Here is a 23917-nt window from a genome sequence, read left to right as displayed (position 1 = left end):
CCTAAATTATTTTAAGATACCTAAGTGTATTTCTAATTTACTCAAATTTGCATATACTGCACCAGATGTCCTGAGAAGATTTCATTTCTTTTTCTGACAATCAAATGCTCACATTGAAGTTAATATCTACACCCTTATAGATATGCTTATATATTTATGAAGATGTATGCATTGCATATTCAGAATATTTTCTGCACATTTTAGATGTGTCATAGATGCATGTACTTGTAGCATTTTGAGTGAGTTTACCATCCTGAGGCCATACCCACTATTTGCTTTTTAGACAGAGCCTCTCAAGTGGCGTGAGTCATGACTTAGAGCAGGCCACACTGAGTCTGACTAAGCACACAGCCCTGACTGAGCTTTTACAAGTCATTCTTTTGCAAACAAGGTGCTTACATGTGCTCTTGACTTTCACCACATGTTTAAATTTCCCCTAAGCATGAGCTTAAAGTGCTTTCCTGACTCATAGCCTAGGTATTACCCTCCCTGCTTACTGTAACATCTCAGAAATATTTATAAAGGGTTATTACCTACAGTTTGTGAGATGTAAAATGCAGAACTCCATTTCTTCAACTTCTGTTTGTGACTAGTGGAACTAGACTGACTTGCACCATCTGGCAAAGTGGACACAATGATCTTGTTTTTGCAATATTTTGAGCATTATTTATATGTAAGTACCTTCAGGAGACAACTTGCAATCCATGCATGAAATTCAAGCCAACTCTTGATGAGGGAGAGCATGCTCTGCTATCCTACATGGATATTGCAATCTGCTCTTTACTCTATGGGATGTTTCCCTTTTTCCTGCTAGATTAGTTAAAGAGGAATTGGAAAGATCAGACTGAAGTTTTGTTGTCAGTCTGAGAAATAGAATTGTACTGAGAAACATTATTGGTCTTGTTAACCTCTATATTATTATTCACACAAATTAATTATTTTAACTGTAAGGCCTATGTACAAAATAAATAATAAAATCTTGAGTTTACATGTGTGTGCAGGGGTACAAGAGTCAGACACAGACCTGCACACAAGTGCATAGCAATTCCTAGTGCTGCAGAATTGATTGTTGAATTTTAATGCTACCTTTTCCAGGCCAAAAGGGTCTGGTGTTCCAAATCTATAGGTGTTTTCCATGAAGATTTCTATGTTGTTATAGAGTGATACTGTTTTGTTCTGTCCCTCCTTCCCCGAGCTTTACATCCCACACTTGCCATGGGGATTCTTGAACCTGGTAAAGGTTTTCTTAGTGTAAAATCTTTCCTCTTTGCTTTTTTTTCCCCTTTATTTCCATACTTCTGTTGTGTACTTCACTTTTGTGAATCCTCTTTCAAGAATTGTGTCATGGTCTTTTCTTTCTGGCTTTTTCTCTGTCTGTATTAAGCTAGGCATGCTGTTTGTTTTTTTCAAAATGCAGGTTGAAAAAAAACCATTGTGTTTGCTGCTCTTGTCTAATCTTACATCACCAAACAATTCCAAGGATTAATTCACACATGTGTGGATGCTTTAAAATCTGATTACAGTTCTTTTGTTGTACACAAAGTCTCATTGGACTGCAGAGGGGGCAGAAGATCCAAATCTGATTTAAGCTATGCGTTTTGCAGGGATTGTAGGACAGAAGTTCACAAGTCTTATTTTTGCAGAGTGAGATCAATGGTAGCAGGAGATCAGGGCTCAGCTGGGCATCTAAAAGTTTTTCTTGAGTGTGATTAACAATAACATGTCACAATTTATAAACCCCATATTTAGAAGGCACATATTGTGGCAGAGATTTCTGAGTTGGTGATACAAGTGCCAGTAGTGTTGGAAGAGAGCAGGGTGGCATGGAGCAATGCATCACTGGGGCTTTTCTTTGTTTGGCTCAGCCAGAGGAAGGAAGAAAATCAATTTGTGTCATGGCAGAAGTGTTCAGCCGCTTCCACCCTATTCTCACTCACATGGTGTAATAATTGACTCTAGAATAGCCCTACTGGGGAGCCAGAGAACTATCTGGACATTAAATTGTTATCCTACTTGGATGGAGGTAGCAGCCTAGCCCATGGGGTTTTATAACTTCCTTCTCAGATCTAGTTTGCTTTCCTGTTTGTCTTCATTCATACCAGGCTCAGTAGGTGACCTTTTCTGCAGCCAATTTTCACATCTGTTTCTAAGCATTTCAGTCCTGGATGGACTAGTTCAGCTATTCAGGGAAGAAACTGCCATAATGGGGGGGAAGGATGGCCAGAGGGAATGTTGGCAGTGACAACAAACCCCAAAGTGGGCACCTGAACAAATGGTGGCCTGCCTGATCAGGAATTTGGGCAGAAGATGTATTTTCAGGAATGAGACAAATCCTGTGAAGATACAGGAACCATTCCCCCTCAGCGACTGTCTGGGGAGTGAGAACTGTGCTCACAGTAACTGTGCAGTCCTACAGGCCCTCCTCAATTTTCTCTTTTTTGCTGGATGTACAGATAATGAAGACTCCTAAAGGAGTGTTTTTCCATCTGTGTCTAAGCAGATGTTTAAAAACAGCTGAGCAACTGAGAGTTTCTGAAGCCCTGGTGCTTTTGCAAAGCAAATATTTTTGTTCTTTAAACAAAACATTTTTTTTTCAGTAACTTTGTACACCTTGCTATGGCACTGCATGGATTGAAAAGGTTGCTACTCTCATCCTCCAGTAGCATTCCTCAGGGCAAGGGATCCCTAAAACCCTTTAGCCAGGTTCAAGAGTTTCCTATTGAACTTTTATGATCTGAAATTTCCTCTTTTTCTGTTTAGTGTGGACTGTCCTCAACTCTTCTTCCTGTACTGTTAAGATACCATTCCTAAGTGGGAACTCGTGATGGAGAGAGGTGTGTGTGGAAGGATCTCATCTGCTCCAGAATGAGGCATTCAATTGCTGATTTTCCTTGTCCACCACCATAGTGAAAAAATTGCAAAGAAATCCACAGGGAAAAGAAACAGGAAGAGAGTATCAGGAAGTTGATTAAGAAGGAGGATTCTGTGACTCAGATTAAGAAAAAGAAAGGAGCTTAAGGTGTCTGTAGAGGTGCAAGGTGAAGTAAATTAATACCAGGTGTTGCTGTTTTGTTTTCTTCCTTTGTTGGGGATTTTACTCTCTACTCTAGTGATTATAATGGGGAAGCAAGCAAAAGTTATGTGTTCCTGCATCCCTTCTGTCACAGCAAGGTAGTTCATCATGAATGTGATTTTTTGTCTGTTCATTTGGTAGGTAAGTCAAAAGAAAAATAGATATAAAACCCAGAAATATTTCCTTGACACAATGAAAACCACAAAACCAAAGGAAATAATATTTAATATCATTTGAAAAGTTCTCATTTAAACTGTTTCAGGTTCAGGCTTTTATCATTCACCAACATTTCATTTAAAATTAATGAAACAGTTCTTTAAAAAGTAAAATTAGATGTTTTACTAGGTCTAACTATTACTATTTGCTGACAAAACATATTTGACAATTTCATCTGAAATGTCCAGGAGTTTCTCCAAATAATTAATTCTTAGTATGTTTACTAGTTCTTCATAAAAACAAAATGTGCCCAGTTTTCACCTTCAACCTTTAATAATTTAACTCTGATTCTTGTTGTGGTTCTTTTGCAATAGTTCCTTTTAATGCAACAACCTTCCTCTGCATACAGGAATTCAATAAACTATTGCTGGATCATTAAAATGAACTGTTAAATTTCCTTAACCCATGTTTTGAATCTGGGCCCCTAGGCCCAATTTAATAATTGCAGTCATCTAATCTTTCACATTGAGGTAGTCTCTTTCATCTGAGGATCTCAAGATGTTTTACCTAAAATAATGAATGTACACTGGAATTCTTGCTAAAGGCAAAAATGAAGGGGAAAAATGTACCTTCTCCCCCTTTTGTGCTGCGATGATGAAAACTTGCTATTTTTTATTATTGTTTTAATGATTTCTTTTTCATTGTGGATTGGTTTAGATTTTTTTTTTTTTTTAAACAGAATACCACAACCCAACAAAATTCAAATTCTTCTTGTGGGAACTTGACCTTGAGTAGCAGGGCCAACTTTCCTCATCTCATGGGTGAAAGCCAGCCCACAAAGGATGCCAGGGATACCAAGTGATTTCTGGGACACAAATGTAAAGTAATGCCATAATAACCCTGCTTAGGTCAGCCTTAAAGGAATAATAACAGGGGAAGCTTTTTATTTTTAAATTTGTAAGTTTACACTTCTGCTGTGCACAGGTGAAGCTGTTTGAGCCAGTAAAGCCCATTTACCTGACTGCACCATAAATATAGGCCCTTCAGCTCAAGCCATCTGAATCTATTGCCAGATAAAAGACCTTGCTTAATTCCTGCTTTTGAACCCAAAATGCCCAAATTTCACTGCATGAATGATGTGTGTAGCTTTAATCAGAACGGATGTGCTCATCTGCAGGAATCCATGGAATTGGTATAAAAGAATCACAGATTGGTTTGGGTTGAAAGGGACTTTAAAGGTTATCTAATTCTAATTCCCTGCCAGGGGCAGGGACACCACTCACTGGATCAGGACACTCAGGCCCTGTCCAGCCTGGCCTTGGTCTCTTCCAGAGATGGGGCAGCCACAGCTTCTCTGGGCAACCTGTGCCAGGGCCTCACCACCCTCACGGAGAAGAATTTTTTCCTAATATCTAACAAAAAATGTCCTCTTTTGGTTTAAAACCATCCTCCCTTTTCCTACCGCTACCTGCCCATGTGAAAAGTCACTTTCTCTCTTTTTTGTAAGCCTCCCTTAGATACTGAATGGTGGTATAAGATCTTCCTGGAGCCTTCTCTTTTCCAGGCTGGACAATCCCAACTTTCTCAGGCTGTTTTCACAGGAGAGGTGCTGTGAAGCATCTTGTGTCAGTTGAATTGTTGTGCCAGTTTGGAGCTGTGCATCCACTTCCTTATTTCTTATTTACATCCCTGTTTGTTGGAGAGCCTTTTAATTCGATCACCTGCATGCTGTCACCGCACACTGAGAAACAACCCCGCGATGCCAATTCATGGAACACACCCAACCTCCCAGCCACAGCTTCTGTTTCCAGGCTGAACTAATCTGTGTGCTCATTTGTTTGCAGATCATGCTGGCGTTTTCAGCAGTGTTTGGTGTCATCGTGTACCGAATCACCACAGCAGCAGCCTTGTCCTTCAGCGGAAACGAGACAACCAGGTCCAACGTTCGAGTGACCGTGACTGCCACTGCTGTTATCATTAACCTCGTGGTGGTCCTCATCCTCGATGAAATTTATGGAGCTGTGGCCAAATGGCTGACAGAAATTGGTAAAACTGCCTCACCACGTTCCTCATTAATCCATGTATTGACACCAGGGGTGCAAGGAGGGTCCAGGAGGAGAATTTCCTCCCGGACAGGGCCAGTGAAAACATTCAGGCCTGTGAAGGTTCCTCTTTAAGCTAAGAGCTGCAGAAAGTCAGTGGGTTGTTTAAAAAATGTTGATGGCTCTGACAAAGTTACACTGATGTTGTTTCCCTGATGGAAGTTTTAACCATTTCCTTACTGCTCAAACGATTTTTTTGTTCCATTTTAGGGACGTGTCTGGGCTGGACTGTTTATTAATGATTTGTACTGCAGTTAGTGGTTGGACTTTCAAAATTTATCTTAAACATCAAAATATTGTTGCAAGCCTGGCTATTTATTTCTTTTGAAGGGAAGTCATTCCTTTGACTCCTATAGAGGTTTAGGCCTAAAGTATTGATTTGTTATATACATTAGGCTAAAGATGTTTACTAATAGGGGTATAGGCTGGGGCTTTGTTTTATTATATAAATTAGACCAAGAATGTTGACTGATAGTGCCTTTACATGAGATTACTTTTAGGACTTCTGTTTCTTCTCAATTTCTCAAAACACTTTTAACATCACAAATGAAAACATCTCTTTCAGTCCTATTTTTGGAAGAACATTACAAACTACAGTTTTGCAGTTGTTAGAGGTCCAATCCTAAATTTTGGAAGTATGGTTCTGTTATTTTTAATTAAATTCCTAAAGTATTTGAAAGAAATGAAGACAAAGCAATTAATTTTCATAAATTGCCACTTTAGGGGGTTCTTTTGTTTGTTTATTTCTGTTTTGCACCAGGCTTTGGGTAGGTTGTAACTGGGTTACACAAATGCCACTCTGTTCTAGTGGCATAAATGAGCTCAGGCTCACTGTTCAGACCAAAATTGTACCCGGATTTTCAGCTTTCATGTAAGTGACAGGCTGCTAACTGTGTGTGACCTGATCAATTCTGTTCACTGTGCCTGCCCAGGTAAGAAAGGGCAAAAATGTTAAGGAATAACACAGCTGTGTGGAAAGAGTAGGAAAAGATGAAGAGACTTCTCTGGGAGCTGGGAAGTGCCAGGTCCTGCCATGGCCTCTGTTTGGGAAGTACAGGAGGAAAATCTCTCCCTTTGAAATGTGCACCAGCCTGAACTGTGAAAAAAAAAAGCAATTTCTTACTTGCTGATTATTGCCCTCCTGTCACTTTGCATCTAATTCCAATCTTATATTTATTAGGGCAGCATTCCTAATCAACCATCAGATGTTTTGTTTACGAAGGATCCAGTCAGAATAATCTCTAATGCTACAAATTACATGAGTTAGAAAGTTCGCTCAGGCAGCTTTCTCCTGCACTAGGCTCAGATGCCAAATGCAATCAAAATGTTTTAAAAAATTACAATTCATGCATGCTGATAAATGTTGCTTAACTTGTGAACTCTCATTTTGCTGGGAGGAGAAAAACATTCTCAATTCTCATTTCACTCTGCACTTAACCCACAAGCTGAAGAACACACTTGTTGGGCTGAAGGAGTAGCTCTTGACAGCATAAGTTTGTATTCCTGCCCCAAGTACACTTGAATCTCTGCTCAGGTGAAAAAATACATCTGTAAGCACAAGAATAGCACTGATAGCAATTGTGTTAATCATGGGATCAGAGTCATGCATATGCCTCAATACCTCAGTCAGGAGGAACAGAGTAGGAGTTTTGTTGTTATCAATACAGAGAGCTCGTACAGGATGGAGCAGGACCCCTGTGGGCCCAGTAGAGTGAGGCACTGATGCCCCTTCATCACAGATGAGACCAGCCAAAGTGCAGATGGTATCCTGCTATTCCCAGGGAGAACAGATCATCTTCAGCAATCAGGTGGTGCCAGACAAGATTTACAGCTCACCTGTGACTCAGAGTCACAGAATGGTTTGGGCTGGGAGGGACCTTAAAGCTCACCTCATTCCAAGCCCCTGCCATGGGCAGGGAACACCTTCCACTATCCCAGGTTCTCTGAGTTGCTCCCCAGCCAACCTGGCTTTCCAGGGATGGAGCAGCCACAGCTGCTCTTGGAAAGCTGTGCAAGGGCTTCCTCACCCTCAACCCTTCCTTGAGGCCAAGGGAGAACCAGTGAAATGGGGGCAAAATCAAAATTACTAGTGTTTGTCCCTTGCAAAGGCAGCAGCTCCTTCAGAGAGCTAAGGCCCATTCCACCCATAGCTCAACTCATCCTCCACCTGCAAAGTTCCAGCTGCCTAATTTTGGCATAACAACCCACCACTGAGTGTTTCATTTTTTGGGGATGAGGGAGTTTTCTCTGTTACTAACACACCTATTCTGGCTGAACGCATTTCTCATGCAACACACCCGAGGAGCTGGAGGACAAATTCTATACATGCCATTAAAGCTATGGTATAGGATGTCTGAGGGAGCCTCTGGGACCATATATGGTGTGCAATTGTTCATCCAGAGGCTGAGCTCATCCATGGGGGGATTCTCTGTAAGGCAGAGTTTAGGATTTTTCTCTCTGAAATGAAAAGTTACCCTGCTGTTATTTGATATTCCTGCTGCCCTGAGCTTTTCTCTTGCAGATCTATTCAGGGTGTGGGATCACCTACAAATTGTTTGAATGTTTAATTAAGCTTTTTTTATACTTATAGGTGGGTTATGCATTAAGGCTCATCAGGTTGTGCACTGATCTTTTATGAAAATGTGGTTGAAAGTATCACAAAGGAAGTCAGGCAGTGAGGGTTTATTAGGCTTTTCTATTCCTTTAATGCTAAAATAATCATGCAGCTTTTTCAAGAAAAAACACCCCAAAACAACAGCAAAGCAAACAGAACACACAAACTGTGCCTGAAACAAAACTGTACAAGTACAACAGTATTTTTAATGCAGTCCTTAAGCCAGAGCTCTGGATCTCCTTATTATTCCACACTTTCATTGTGCCTCAGAAGTTCAGCCAAGAATGATAAATTTAATCATAAATTGATCTTCTCTTACATTAGATACAGCTCAGGGTGAGCAGAGAAACACAAGGGTTTCACCCATATAAAATCTTTAAAAAAGGATCCTACCATGAGTTTGAAATCCTCTGTCTTATACCTTGCTTTCTGCTGCCATAAAATTTCCACAGAAACTGAAAATAAATCTGGGAACAGAGTAATGAATACTGAAAATATTTAAACCAAGAAATCTTGAAAAACAGAACACATATAGTGAATTGTTAACAAAAATGTGCCTTTATTTTGCACTTAATTTATTTAATACCTTATTCAGAAATGTATTTAGTCTTGTATTTAGCATCAAACATATCAACAATCTCACCACAGAAAAGAAGGCTTGTGGACTACAAGTTAAGGATGCTTTTAAGGTGTTTTTTTTTTTTTCTGGTTGAAAGTCTTTGTACTTTGCTTTCAGCATTTCTCAATTGAGAATATGAATGTTTTATTATTTTAGTTCTGTAACAGATATAGTCATATATGTTAATATCCATATATACAGCAGAGTAATTTATACTGCTTTTGCTTTGTGGAATGGAATATCTCTGGAAATTAGGACTCAGTGACAGACCTAGTGGCTTTGGTACAAATTAGAGGTACAAAAGAAAAATTAATATAAGCCCAAAGTTTGAAGTTTGGGGGGTTTTTGTACGTGTTTGGCGATTCAGGGATTTGTATATTACTTACCAATTCAGTTCTCTGATTTGCTTTTTTTTTCTTCCAGAAATACCAAAAACAGAGAAAATTTTTGAGGAAAGACTGATTTTGAAGGCATTCCTACTGAAGTTTGTGAATTCTTATGCATCAATTTTTTATGTTGCCTTTTTTAAAGGAAGGTAGGATAAATATCCTTTACATATATATATTTCTGCATATGCATTTTTATATGTGTGTCTACATTAGTGGATCTGTGTATAAAAATGGGCACAAAGGCCTGAGACTGGTCATCTTTGCCAGCTCTTAAAAAATATCTTTGACAGGGTTATCTAAAGTTAATAATTCATTTTGCTTTTTTAAAAAAGTGTAGTTTTTATAATGAATGGTGGTGCTTACAGGCTTTAACTTTCCACAGTTTAGCAAATTTTCCTTGAAACATCATTTAGCAAAGAAAGGTCTTCCTGTTTCATTTAAAATCATGGAGCTCTTTTTTCTATTACTTTCACATTATTTTGCATTATTCTTGTGTAGCAAATTAAGAAATAGCTACAGTCAACTGGCAAATGAAGTGATTGACCAAAAAGCTAATTCAGCTGTCCTGCTAAATAAGTGTGACTTCCTATGGGCTCAGAATCCTTTTCTTTTGGGACACAGTCATCCACATGCTTTTGAATGGGAAGCTTAAAATTATTCTTTGCTAAAACTTTGGCCAAAAAAAAAATGTTTAAAACATCCTCTGGATTCTATTTCCTACCATTTTACTCTTCCTTTTGGGGGCTGTGAAGTTTGTTAATCTCTGCTCTTCACTAATCCTATCCGGCACCTTTCATTTGAGGGTTAATGATGTATTTTTCCAGCAGTTGCAAATATTGTAAGACACCAATGAAAAAAAGTCACCAAATTCTCTCTTTTTTTGACCATCTTTTTGTGTTGTATGGTTCGAATATAGTCAATATCATTGTTTCTCCTGGTGTAGCCAGAAGAGTCTTGGTTGTATACAGATGTGTAAATAATTCCATTCAGGGCATTATTCACATGTAAGAGAATGAGAACTAGGATATGTGTCCCCAGGTTTATTTGCCATTTCTAATCAAGTGAGGGGTTTTAGCACTGAAAAATATTTTATTGAAATTATTTTATCCAGATATAGTAGAAAAACAGTTGTACAGGCCTATTTCTTTGGAATAATTGAAGCTGAATAGATGCTGAGCCCTTGAAAATTCATGTTTAAGAAGGAACTTCTGAAATATTTTTACTAATACAAATGAACAGTCTTGATTTCAAAGTTAACTTATTTTTATGTTTTTATATTAAATCATGGTGTCAAAATTAGCTTATTTTTCTGTTTTTATGCTAGTTTATATATTATTATTGCTTTCAGGTTTGTTGGCCGTCCTGGTCGTTATGTGTATGTGTTTGAAGGTTATAGGATGGAAGAGGTAAGTACATTTGAAATTCAAATTACAAATAAAATCCTTTACACAAAGAAATATGTGTACAGAGTTCAGTGGACTAAAGACAACAGAGGAAAAATAGAAAACACATAGAAAACAAGATGTTAAATCTTCAACTTGAACAGGAAAAACTCAGGGTTTCCATCTAAGGCAACTTTATATTCTTTCTTTCTGCAGTTTTGACTATTCCATGGTCTTTCTTAGGTGAAGCTTCACCATTTCTGGGCTTTACAGCTGGGCACTAAGGCACAAACATTCCATGATTTGGTTGAGGCCCATTCTGCAGATTGCTGGAAGCTGGCGATTTTAATAGCTTAAAGACCTGGAGCCATTTTGTGCTAAACCTATAAACTTTTTTTTTTTTTTTTTTTTTTTTAATCCTCTCATGAAGGGGATTGCTGTGGGTATTCCCTTGAAAGCTGAGAGATGTACTCAAGGTTTGACAATAAAGCTGACTTAAAAGTCTTTGCAAGATTGAATGTTTTCTTTCCCCCATGGGAGAAATCAGCTTGGAAGAGTATTGGTGATCCTGCATTATGTTTATTACATTGATTATATAGTAAATATTTTTAAAGGAAATATAGGAGCCCCAGGGCACCACGAGTTGTTTCAGAGCTCTGCATATTTTCCATAATGCAGTTTTATGAGTGGAGATGAAATACCTTGTCAAATGCAGATTTGAAGTAATCTACGAGCTCCATGATCCCACAAAAATTGGTGGCAGGGACAGTGGGCACATAGAGACACCGGGAGCTTTCCCTAGTGGGTATTTTTAAATTAATTCTCTTAATCCCTTCACACTCTCTGGTTTTGTTTAATTGCAGTGTGCTCCAGGAGGGTGTCTGATGGAACTCTGCATTCAGCTGAGCATCATCATGCTTGGAAAGCAACTGATTCAAAACAATCTCTTTGAAATTGGAATCCCGTATGTATTCTGGCCTTTTCCATTATGTGTTATTCCTATGGCACAGTAAATCAAAGTCTTGATCCTTATTCAGCTAAATGGGACTTTTGCCACTGCCTTCAGTAGGTTCTAATTGAATGTGATGATAAATCACATTTTCTGTTGTGGTGAAATGATCTGGTTGTATTTTATGTTGAATAATTGGCTATATCTTCACTAAATGGCTTAAAGAAAATGATGGAATATATGAAATAATTGATTCAAATTAATTTTAGAAACCAGGGAAAACAGGCAAGGTATGATAGATCTCCTGGGAAGTTTCAGAGAAGCTTTCAGGACAGCAGCATTGAATACAAATTAGCACAAATTGGAGGGGAGATGGCATGGGGGAAAGCAATAGCCCATAAAAGATGTTAAAATCTATTACTAGATCTATGACTATTTTATGGGTTTGGGGATGAAATCCACACGTTTCCAAGGTGCCTTTATGTCATTCTGGGATGATGCAGGAGCAAGCAGAGACATTGACAGCTCAGTGCCTTTCTGCATGGACTGATTCAGTGCTCAGTTCCCTGCTCCAAATACAGCAGGAAAAATCTCCCTGGCTCTCACCAGTGCCAAGGGGATCTTCATGCGCTGGGAATCCACTGAGAAAGTCCTGCTCCTGCCTCTTGGGAGGTTTGCTTCGTGGTGGCAGTGGCCTGTGAAATGTTGGAGATGAAGAGTGAGGTTTAGACAACTCAGCTCTGCTGAAATGAGGCAGAATCTTCCAACTGTGGTGTCAGCAGCTTTTAGGTCACATCCATAAGGCCATGGTGATAGTAACTAGAAATCAAGAGGAGTGATTCTTAATAGATATGAAATATATTTCAAATGAGCCCTTTTCCTCCCTTTTCTCAGCAAGAACTTTTTTTTTTTTTTTCTTGCAAGGAATTTAAATAGAGAGAGAAAAAATTCCCAAACAAATCAAATGTAGATTATGGATGGTTTCATTATTCTTGTGTCAAAGTTCAATAGGGAGGCCTGTTTTCTGTCTGCATCTCATTGAATTTACATTTTATTTTGAGAAAAGGGTGGTAAATCATTCCCAAAATATCTGACATGTTGAAGGCTTAAAGCTTTCTCAATGTAAACCTGCTGTAATTTGTTTCTCGTCTTCCAAAAACTTACTGCTACTGGACTTTTTTAATGGGAATTTTATAATACAAATACTGTATTTATTATTTTTGACTCATGAAAGCATGGGCTGATCCAGTCCAAACAGAAAGTCATGTCCAATTATTTTTCATTTCCCTCCCTTCGGTGCAAGAATGCAATAATTTAATCTCATTTTCCCCTCTCAGATCTGCTCCCCCACTCTTCATTTAACAAACTGTGGTGGCCTCAATTTTTAAAACTGTTTAAAAACAATCATCCTTTCATCCTCCCCTTCCAAATAAATACCTCATTTCAGTCACAATGCTATCTTGTCATCTTGGAGTAAACATATCTGCTTTTCCTTTGCTTGTCTGCATTCCCAAGAAAATTGTGTGTGTGTCTGTAGGACTGGGTCCTTCCCCCTGGACCTGTTTGCACCAGAAGAATCACTGAGCACTTAATTAAATCAGAATTAGCCTCCTATTCCTGCATGGACCACTGTACTGGTTTGGGCTGGTTCCTCAAGGGTACCAGCAGCTGCATTTTTCATCCCCCCTTGCCTTGTGCCTCTTTGGAGGGGACTGAGAGTCGGGGTGAATACACAGATTCTTCCATTGGCTCCCCATATTTTCACTGTGGGCAGAGTCCAGGTGCTACCACCAACCTTCTCCATGTGGAGAGACAGAAGGGGATATCATAAATGGTGATTTGGTCCTCAGAATCTGGTGCTGTCCCCCACACATCTGTAACATGGAAGCACCTCTCTGCTGAGGTATCTGATGGCACTCATCAAAAACATTTTTTCCCTCACTGAAATCAAGGTTGGTTTTTTTTTTTTTGTTTTTAGGAAATCTTTCAATTTCATTCACCAGAAAACCCAAGATGTTTTAGTTGATGTGCAGAAATCACAAATCCCATTTTCTTCTCTTTTCTTCTCTTTCTCCTTCTTTTCTTCTCTTTCTCCTCAAAAAATACTGCTGAGTAGATGATAGGGTGAGGGTACTGGGTGAGGAGGGAAACTTCAGGTGGCAGCCCTGCATTTTTTGGGGACACATCCTTGCTTTTCCTTCAATGTTCCTGTAGAAACTGCTGCCACAGCTATGATAGATGTAATTGCTGGTCTCCTAAACCTTGTGTGATTTCTTTTTTTTAATTTCTGCATCCAGCAATAGCAAACCAGCTAGGTAAATTCAACAAGATTTGAATTATAAAATTATAGAAAACTAAGCCCTCTTGAACTGAAATGTGTGTTCTGTGGGTCTGGAATTCACAAGTTTAACAGATGTAAATATGCCAAAGTTCACTCAGATGTGTCACATACCATCATTCTTTTACTGTTGCCACAGGAATTGACCCTAAAATGCTGCAGGGCTTGAAAGCCTTAACCCAGACTTCTTTTAAGACCCTTTTTATTCAGTCCTGTTTTTTTCTGAACTTATTGAAAAAAAAACCATCCATGTGGTTATTTTATTACTCTCTGTCTTTGACCTTGGTGCTAAACCCTTAGGGTGAAATCCTGGCCCTATTGAAGCAAACAGCAAAACTATTGAATTTAGTGAGGCCATGGTTGTGGCCCTTCTATTCAGCATCAATTTCCATCACTTCCTTCAAAATATACTTAAATATGCTGGATGAGAATACCAAGAGTTAATAAAATCCATTTAAAGATGCCCCTTCACAGCTGTTATCTCTTATGTTGTTTTTCACCTTTACTAAATCATTCTTAATTAAAGGTTTGGGCGGGGTTTTTTTGCCTTTTTATTATTTTTCTGTTTTTTTATTGTTGTTTTCCTCTGATTGAGAAACCAATAAACCTCAAACACAACTGAAACTCTTGTAGAATCCAGGATATCTGAATGTGCCAAGGAAGCATGGCTGTACCAAAAATTTGTGGGAGAACAAGAAATTTACTTTTGTTCTTCCCCTGCCTCCTTCCTGTGCCTGTGAATGTAAGAAGGTGTTTCTTTATGTGAACAGATTGTAGGAATATGACTGAAGGAAGGCCTGGATCTTCAGTGTTCCTTCCCAAAAGCAGGAAAGAAAAATTACAGGCAAGGACACAAGAGTCTGGGTCACTGCTCTTCCTTTTGTCCAGACACAAGCTACTCAACCTAAGAATCTTTTCTGTTTAGCTTTCTCTCTGCACCTTTTTCCATTATCCTACAGATCAAAAAGCATAAACTGGAAGGAGAGCCTTAAAATTCCACCTGTTATACATAATCATTTGTTCCTGGCAGCTGGATTCTAGGGGCTTTCTGTCTTTTCATGTAAAACCTCCACATGCATCTCTGTTCTAGCAAGTATTCATAGAATAATGGAATCACAGAATGGTTTGGTCTGGAAGGAACCTTAAAGACCTCCCAGTTCCAAGGCATGGGCAGGGACACCTTCCACTAGCCCAGGTTGCTCAGAGCCCCATCCAGCCTGGCCTTGGGGCAGCCACAGCTGCTCTGGGCACCCTGTGCCAGGGCCTCTCCACCCTCACAGAAAGGAATTTCTTCCCAATATCCCATGTAAGCCTGCTCTCTGTCAGTGTGAAGCCATTCCCTCTTTGCCTGCACTCCATCCCTTGTCAAGAGTCTCTCTCCATCTTTCCCATAGGTTCCCTTCAGGCATTGGAAGGCTCAAGTAAGTCCCCTTGGAGCCTTCTTTATTCCAGGCTGAACAATCCCAATTGTACAACCACTGAAGACACAAACACTTGTGCCAACAAAGTGATTTTCCTGCATCTGTTCTCTTTCAACCTGCCCTCCAGATGACCCACCTCTATCTATTCCACTCTCACTCACTCCACAAATTTCTCGTTTTTCCCAAGTCATCACCATTCTTTCCCCTAGATCCCCCAAATCCAGCTGCTCCTTCTTACTGTATCAATAGAGAAACTATTGAATCATCTCTCTGATTTTTGAAAAGGAGCCTTCATCTAATCACCATGTGCTTACAGCCCAGCCAGGATCACTTGGAGCTTGATTTCTCTCTTTTCATCATTTTTTTTTCTCAAAATCTCGAGGGTTATTGACAGGTGGGGCTGTAGTGATTTTATGCTCACTTCAGATGCTTGTTAACGTGCATAATGCAGTGCTTATTGGTTATACTGGGAATTACAATCAGCATAATTCAACCATGTTCCCACCTCTTACCTAATACAATAATTTGGTGCCAATCCCCTGTGAGAAGCTGCAGTGTCATTTTTATCTGCTCTAGACACAGCCTGACAAAAACCTGGTAATTTTCTTCCCTCCTCATCCTGCATTCATTCCTCTCACATGCTGTTCAGGATGTCTCCTTAAGGATGCACCTTGCTTTTTGACATTCCCTGGCAAAAGGACCAGAAATAATGGCTTTTCTACAGCTCTACAGTTTTCCCTCTTTGCCCAGACCTGTGTGGAATCATGAATCTTTGATGCATGAGCCTCTTCAGCACAAAGCTTCTGGGACACTCATCCTGAATGGGCAAACCTAACTCTTCCTCACTGTGGGGGCTGCCTGGCAGGAACAAATCAGAAGCTAAGAGAACTCTTTTTCTGTCAATTTTCTTTAAAAATGTTGATCTGGGTAATTAAGGAACAGACTTCAAACAAAGGCATTTAAAAAGCATACTCAATTTTAGCCCCACAATCATAACTACAGATAAAGGGTTCTGCAAAACTCATTTTGATTGCCCTATTGCTGTGTAGCTGGAGAATAACACCCTACAAATCCCTCTTCTCTGTTCCTTTATCTTTCTGACACATTTCTGCTTGGTCTCAAACTTCACATGCTTGGATATGACACAAAGGTACTTTTTGGTTTTTGTGGAAAATTTGAAATAATTGGTTTGGCTTGCTTTCAGACAGTTGATCTTTCAAAAAAAAAAAAAAAAAAAGCATAAAAAGAAGCATACAGACACTCTTCAAAGCTGAACTCCAAATGGTTAAAGGTGCTGTTCATCATGCCTGGCTTAGAGATAACCAGATGAAAAATTAAAAATTAAAAATTATTCTGAGCAACTGAGCCCTGGATTTGGTGTATTCCCAAATAAACATTAAAAACAACAACAATTGCTTTAGTTACTGGATTCTCGTGGGAGGTGTGTGTATGCATTAAACTCCAGAACTCGATTCTGTGCTGCTGTAGCTGAAGGATTAGGTCACATGTGCACAGATTTCACATCTAAACACACCCAAATTTTATCTCAGCTGCTGCTGTGCCATGACAACGAGATCATCTTCATTCTCATCTGCCCATAGAAGTGTGAGGGACATTTATAGCTTGTATTATTTCATTGGAACAGAAATTAGTATTGTCTTGGACCTAGTGTTCACCATCCTCTGAGAGTCCCTCACATTAGGAAATTAATTGGGATATGTTGGAAAAGCATCCTGGGAATTCTTTGATTGTTTTAAATCCTGCCCCAGCCTCCTACTCTCTGAATGCTACATCACCTCTGTCACAGGCAAGTTCCCTTGGCTGCCAAAAAGGCAGAGGGGGAGAAAGGGAATTTAGTGTCTTGAAATGGCTGAGTTTGCATGATGTAGGAGGTAAATGTCTTTATAAGGATTCATCTAATTCTGTCTCGTGAAGCATTTTAAATTTACCCCCACCCTTTCATTGGAACTGTGCAGTCTGAGTGTCCTGGTTATCAGTAATGCCAAAGCACTGATGAAGTTACCATCAGACTTGGGAGCTACATCTTCCTTCCACCTCAAACAAAAGCAGTTGTTGTCCTGTTGATTTCTGAAAGTTTATGATGCAGGATCTGAGAGGGCTTGATGCAATCCAGACCTGTTTAAAGAGTGTCTTCCAATCCCAAATTCCTCCATACTGGTGATGAAATGGAATGGGTCCTTTAAACACTGGTAGGTGCAGAAATTTCTCAGTCACTGTGGGAACACAGTGATCCCATGGCTCAGTGTAAATTTGGGAATGAAGCAATAAACCCACAAAGCAAAGCCTTTATTGTGTTTGCCAACTTTTGTTCCTCAGCCTTGCCCTGCTACTGCAGCCAGGGTCCGGGAAAGTGGTTCTACTTCCTTGGAGGTCCAAAGGAAAACCCCTTCTCCCAAATATTCCTGTATCCAGGCCACACACCTACAGTTCAAAGGCTTTATCACAAGCTGTGGGGGAAGATTTTGTGGGAGAGCCCTGCTTACACTATTGGCAAAACATCATTGGAATTAGTCTGGATTTCCACTCATGGCACATATTTGAAGAACTAAATAGTGCCGTATGTTTCTGTGGAAGATAAATATCATCTGCAAAAGAAAGATATTCAATAAGTATAAATCTGGCTATTTTATACTAATTTGACTGTATTTTGCTGCCTTGATTATGAAGAAATACCTCATTCTATTGTGGTTTTCCATGGCAATTTCTCAGTGTGTAAAATAGCATGAAGTTGCTGATGCATATGAATTTAAAGTATCATTGGAGGTGGAGAGACATTGGGAAAACTTTATTCTTCATTTAGAAATTATTCATTTTACTCTAATTTATTTGTCACTGTCATTAAACTTGTATCCCCATTTTTGTGGGACAGTGTTTGATATTGCTTTTTCTGCTGTCAGTACATTCTTCCACCTTCTTTGTTTGGAAATATTCCATAATCACAGAATGGCCTGGGCTGGAAGGGACTTTGAAGCTTATCCAGTTCCAACCCCCTGCCATGGCCAGGGACACCTTCCACTATCCCAGGTTGCTCAGAGCCCCATCCAACCTGGCACTGAACACTTCCAGGGATGGGGCAGCTGCAGCTTTTCTGGGTAACCCATGAACATCTGGTAATTTTTTTACATTAAAATTCTATTATACTGGAAGTTCCCAATTTTTATATTGAGATAAAACTGTGCCTGTAGTAAAAAGGTGGAATGAAACCATTACATTTTGTATTTTGTTAAAAGAGAGGTACTCACTGTGTTGTTCTTGAGAGTACTAATTACTAATATTATTTAGGTTCCAGGATCTTCAGGAAGATCCCCTTTGAATATGCATCTAGAGAGAAATAATATTATAAAATACTGGGTTAAACTCCAGTAGCTTGTACCTGTCAATAAACAACATCTGAACTTTCCCAGGGTGGTGTAAACTCCCCCTGTGATGCACCAAAGTAACACAGGATTAATTTTGTGTTTCTGTGCAAAGACTTGGGCCAAATTTTTTAGGGGAAAAAAAAAACTGACTTGGTTCAATCTGAACTTTTGTTCCTCAGGAAGCTTAAGAAGCTCTTTAGGAAGCTGAAGGATGAAAGAACTGAGGTAAAGGAAATGGACACCAACCAATCCAAGGACCCTCAGCAGTGGGATCTCGACTACATCTTGGAGCCTTTCACTGGGCTGACTCCGGAATACATGGAAATGAGTAAGTTTCCAGAATTTCCTTTCCCTTTCTGCAATAACCATGGCTTTACATAGGACTGCTTGTCAGAAGTGGTCATGAGAGAGAGGGAAAAATACCCCAGCACTTGTAGTTTGCAGAAATTGAGCCACAGTGCCAATAGAGAAATAATGAATCCCAGTATCTGTTAATACTTCTGCTGCCATATTCCAGTGTTCCCAGCTGAGGGAAGTGAATCGAAACCATTTGGCCACAGAAACAACAGCTATGGTGAGGAGGGAATCTGGAGATCAGCTGGTCCAACCTCCTGCTCAAGGCAGGGTCAGCTCTGTTGCTCAGAGACTTGTCCAGTTGGGTTTTGACTATCTCCAGGGATGGAGACTCAACAACTTTTCCTGTATTTGATCACCCTTACACCATGGACTTTTTAATGTTTAAGTTGCACTCCCTACATTTCCATTGGTGCCCTGTGCCTCTTGTCCTTTCACTGGGTGCCCTTGAAAAGGTTTTTGCTCTGTGTCCTCCAACTGGCCACATGGGTAAGATCCCCTGAGCCTTTTTTTCCTGTGGTACAGCAATCCCAGTGCTCTCAGCTTCTCCTTGTTCATCAGGTCCTCTCATCCCTTAATCATCTTAATGGCTCTCCAGTGTATTCACTGCAGTGTATCCATGTTTTTCTTCTACTGGGGAGCACGGCCCTGTACCTGCCCCATGAGTAGGCCCTGCAGAGGCAGGGAAGGAGAAAGCAGGAGTGCTGTGAGTAGGAGAGTAGAAAGGAGAGAAATAATCCAAGCAAACCTAAGCTTTAGGTCACACAAGATTTCAGGGAGAAGCACAATGGGCATCTGGAAAACCAGACATCTGTTAAATATTGAATGTGGCAACTCCTGTTTTAACACAAGTCACTATTCTCAAAATAGCTAAAGGGGAACATATTTTATGGCAAAAATATTAAATACCACATATGGTTTATCTCTCTATACAGAATCAATCTTGGTTTGTAGATATAATTTATAATTTAATTAAATATGAATACATTAAAATTTATAGAATGGTGGATTTATGTAAATCTATGAATGTCTAAGAGTATATGAGGTATTTTGTGTGATGACAGATTTGGGGATGTCCTATTAATGTGTTTAGGATCCCAGCCTTGCCCTCTGTAGTGCCATCAAGAATCCCTCACCTCTCATTATCTCCTTCTCAATTGTTCCAACTCACCTTAGGATCTTGTCTGTGTTGTCACTTCTTACCTTATCCCCTCCTGCACATAATCATACTTTGTTGAAAAGTTATCCTTTAGGACAGATTTTTTTCCACGAGTTACTTCAGCCCAAGATGATTTTTGTTCTTGTAAACTTTAAACAAGCCTCTTGGCAATTTTTGAAGTTAAACAATGGTATAAAACTCCACAGACATTATTCCTGTAATTTTTTTTTTTTTTTTTTTTTTTTTTTTTAGGCTCAGGAATAACTCAGAAATATTTATTTTTAACAACCCAAATTTCTTGGTTAGCTAGATCTAAGGACAAGGAGGACTAAAGTCTAAGGACTTTAGCTACCAGTAACAAATATATGCTGGTGTGGTGTTTGTCAGCATTGCTTGGTTTTGCTGTCAGTGGCCTTGATTCTGCTGTGTGAAAAGTGATGCTCCAATGCTGTGAGTTTGAACATAATTTCCAAAATGCCAGATTCGTTTTAAGGGTTCATTTAAGGCCACCTACTCAGAAAGGAAGCAGGTCAGTAGTCTGTCCTTCAGTGAAGAAAGTGGAATTTTCCTCATCTGTGTTTTGACTTCAGAGTACCTCTTGGATCTCCCATGTTTAGCCATTTGTTATGCTGTCCCTTAGGGAGCTATTTGGGTTTTCTTAATTTTAGGAGCAAGTTCCAGAAATTGTCAAGATGAGTCAAATCATGGCCACTGAAATAAGTAGGTTAATGTGGTTTTGGTTTTTTTTTTTTTTTTTTTTTTTTAAAGAAAGAAATGCAGAAGTACCACCACAGTATGTTGTGGTCTGGGGGTTCCTGTTCCAGGGAAGTGGCCCCAGCCCCAGGCCTGCCAGAACTTGGACAATGCTCTCAGGAATATGGTGGGATTCTTGGGCTCTCCTGTGCAGAGCCAGGAGCTGGACTTTGATGGTTCCCTTCCAACTTGGGATATTTGATGGTTCCCTTTGATGGTTCCCTTCCAACTCAGGATATTCTGTGATTCTATTCCATGGCTCTGACTTGTAGTATCAAGGTTTAGGCTACTGATGTTATAAATCACTAAGACTGTCATTTAGATGAGTCCCTTGTGCCGGGTTCATAAACCGTGGTGAGCTCCTCAGCCTGCAGCCACTCAGGGATGATTCAGGGAAAATGAACAGATGTATTATTGATCTAAACATTTGTTTACAACAGGAGGATGAGCTTCCCAAGTGGAGAAGCCTCACAGTCTGCCAAGCTGTGCCCTGCCTGTGGGATTTGCAGACAAGTGTGCAGCAGATGAAAGCCAAGCTGCACCTCCCCAGCCCCGGTTGCTGCCCTGGGTCCATGTCCCTGCTCTCAGCTGTCAGATCCACTGCTCAGACCACCCACGCTGGCAGGAAGCACTTGGTGCAGCTCAGCACTGAACCTGTCAGCTGGGAATGTTGTCAAGGGCATCACGCTGCAAGAGGCAGCTCAGCAGATTATTTATCTATTTCTCTAATTTTGAGCTGGGGACAGTGGGAAGAGAAGCAATGCAGAAGGCCAGAGGAAGATTTTTTTTTTTCTCCTGAATTGCTTAAAAAGGCAGGGTTACTGGAATGCAAGAAGAGGTATGATATTAAGGAAAAGAGAGAAATCTGGCTGCTGTTTTAGAACTTCTTTCTTAGTTTTCGCACTGATTTACTCAGGCAACCTCCCTCAGGCATCAGTGGCAATCTGGAATGAAGCAGCTGAAGGAGGAATTGCAGATGGGGCTTGCTGCAGCCTTTGGGGTTTCCCCATGCAGATGGTGATGGGGTTTCATGCAGGAGCAGGAAGATTATGTATGCAAGTGTGAGTAGTCACTACATTCAGGTTTGTCCTGCCAGGATGCTCCCACTTTTAAGGACGGGTGACATCCTTAGCTAAGACTCTTGCCTCCAAGTCTATCATTCACTAGGCTGTACCCTAATCACAGGCAGTTCTTGCCTTTTTTATCCATGTATCCAATCTCTTTTACTGATTTCTGTCAAAACCTGGAATCTGGCCCACTGCTCACATGGCAAATCACACATTCTCTTTGCACTTTGTTATGAAGAAAATTATTCCCATTAAGGCAGCATTTCTGTGAGGGACAGTGCTTGGAGCAGTCTCAGGATGTGTTTTGCAGCATGATGCACCACAGGTAAAGGAGTTTTTGATGATAACTACCCCGCTTAAATTTTGGGATGCCCATTTCCAATCTGCTTTCTTTTTTGTTCTTATTTCTTTTTCTAACAATCCTGCAGCCTTAGAGAGACTTCTACTTTCTCACTCTCCTACCCCTCCCCTCATTTAAATCATGGCAGGTTCATAGAAATAGCAAGATTTACTGGTTATTTTTTAACCTCCTCTATTTTCCCATTTGGGAGAGGTGACTCTGTTCACTGAAATTGGTTTCTGCAAAATATCAGTCATTCAAGTCCATGCCAACAAATTATATTAGCTCTAAGAAAGATTTTTTTTTTTACAATGAGAATGGTAAAACACTGGCCTAGGTTGCCCAGAGAGGTGGTGCATGCTCCATCTCTGGAAATATTCCAGGTCAGGTTGGATGAAACTCTGAGCAACAGGATCTAGTTGAAAATCCCTGCTCATTGCACGGGTTTGGACTAGATGACATTTAAATGTCCCTTCCAGCCCAAATAATTCTATGGATAACAAGATTAGTTGTTTAGGGTGAAAGTCTTTGATTTCACCAGCAGACTCTGCTGAGCTATTTTGTTCTACAGGCTTGACTGTCAATAGCACATCTGCACAAAGATTTGACATGCACCAGTGACATTTCTGATGACTGTTTTGATATTATTAACTGACAGATTCCTGCATTTCTTAGTGGAGACACTCATAAAATGCTTGAGCGATCAGAAAATTTTGCTCAAGTAATCCTGAAGCATAAATTGTCACTGTCAACATGTGTCAAATTTGTCCTTAGCATTTCCTGCTTCCAAAACTGTGGAAAGACTTTTGACCCAAGCCAATATACCATACCATGTGCATTCCCAAAGTAGGTAGCATGTACAGTAATTTCCTCTTCCACATGGCAGCAAGTTTGCAATGTGTGCAACTGGCCTGCAATGATAGAAGTTGGCAAGAAATCGATATTTGGAGTAGCAATAAATATTGCTAATGAAAGAAATTTTATTAAATTGGTTCCAAGAGCAAAATTATGCACATGAATGTCTGAAATTTATACCACTCATGTTTCCTTGAGAAAAACTGAAATCAGCAATGATTTTCAGATTCCTGTTACATTTGGTCTTCCCTTCTCTAGCCTAACCCCTCTAGGAGTCCAAGCTTCATGTGGCAATTGATTAAAAACATTCTTCCTCAAGAAGTAATAATAAAAGGTTTCATCATCCAACTTTGTTCAAAAACAATGGCACAAGGAGAAAATTACCAGATCCATGTCTGTAGCTACTGACTACTATAAGGATCAATCTGAGAGGTTTGGAAGGATTTCCCCTAAAGCAGGAAAAGCCATCAAAAAGGCAATGTGTGAGGCAGAAAAAGAAAAAAAAATTGCTGAAGAGAAACCTGCATTTTTCTATAATCTCTATAATGAAGATGGTTTTGAAAATACCATTGGTGGTTGTGTGTAGGCTTGTTGCATACATTTATTACAGAAGAGTTATAAACTACACCTTTTTCTTAGTTTTTCAGCCTGGCTGTATATTGAAAATTTTCTTCCTAGGATTTGGAAAGCTGCTTAGCACAGAAGTGATTTTTCCACTGTTTACTTCCAGTAACACTTGATCGTATGACAGATATTTTTGATAAAGAAGAGAGGGAAAAAAAAAAAAAAAGCAACAGAATTGTAAATAAATAAATACCTTGTTTTAGGTGAGGCTTTGAGGTAAAAGATACTAGGGTTACTCACACTATTGAGCGTGCAAATCTTGTAGAACAAGTGATCCACACCACAGAAGGTTTTGTGCTGGGGACTGATTCTGCATCCCTTACACAAGAACAGCAGCCACCA

At 39.7% G+C, this 23917-nt stretch overlaps 1 protein-coding gene across 1 annotated transcript in view; it reads left to right on the top strand.

Annotated features, from left to right (window-relative positions):
* Positions 1-23917, top strand: part of ANO2 (anoctamin 2) — a 138548-nt gene that overhangs the window by 101621 nt on the left and 13010 nt on the right. Inside the window, exons 20-24 of the mRNA XM_053942726.1 lie at positions 5074-5275; positions 8988-9099; positions 10302-10359; positions 11199-11299; positions 18603-18751. Of these exons, the coding sequence (XP_053798701.1) occupies positions 5074-5275; positions 8988-9099; positions 10302-10359; positions 11199-11299; positions 18603-18751 (622 nt within the window). The remainder of the gene's footprint in view (positions 1-5073; positions 5276-8987; positions 9100-10301; positions 10360-11198; positions 11300-18602; positions 18752-23917) is intronic.

This window comes from Vidua chalybeata, chromosome 5, assembly GCF_026979565.1.
Source record: "Vidua chalybeata isolate OUT-0048 chromosome 5, bVidCha1 merged haplotype, whole genome shotgun sequence".
Lineage (NCBI taxonomy): Eukaryota > Metazoa > Chordata > Aves > Passeriformes > Viduidae > Vidua > Vidua chalybeata.
Note: the sequence above shows the minus strand (reverse complement) of the source record. Positions and strands in the feature narration are given on the sequence as shown.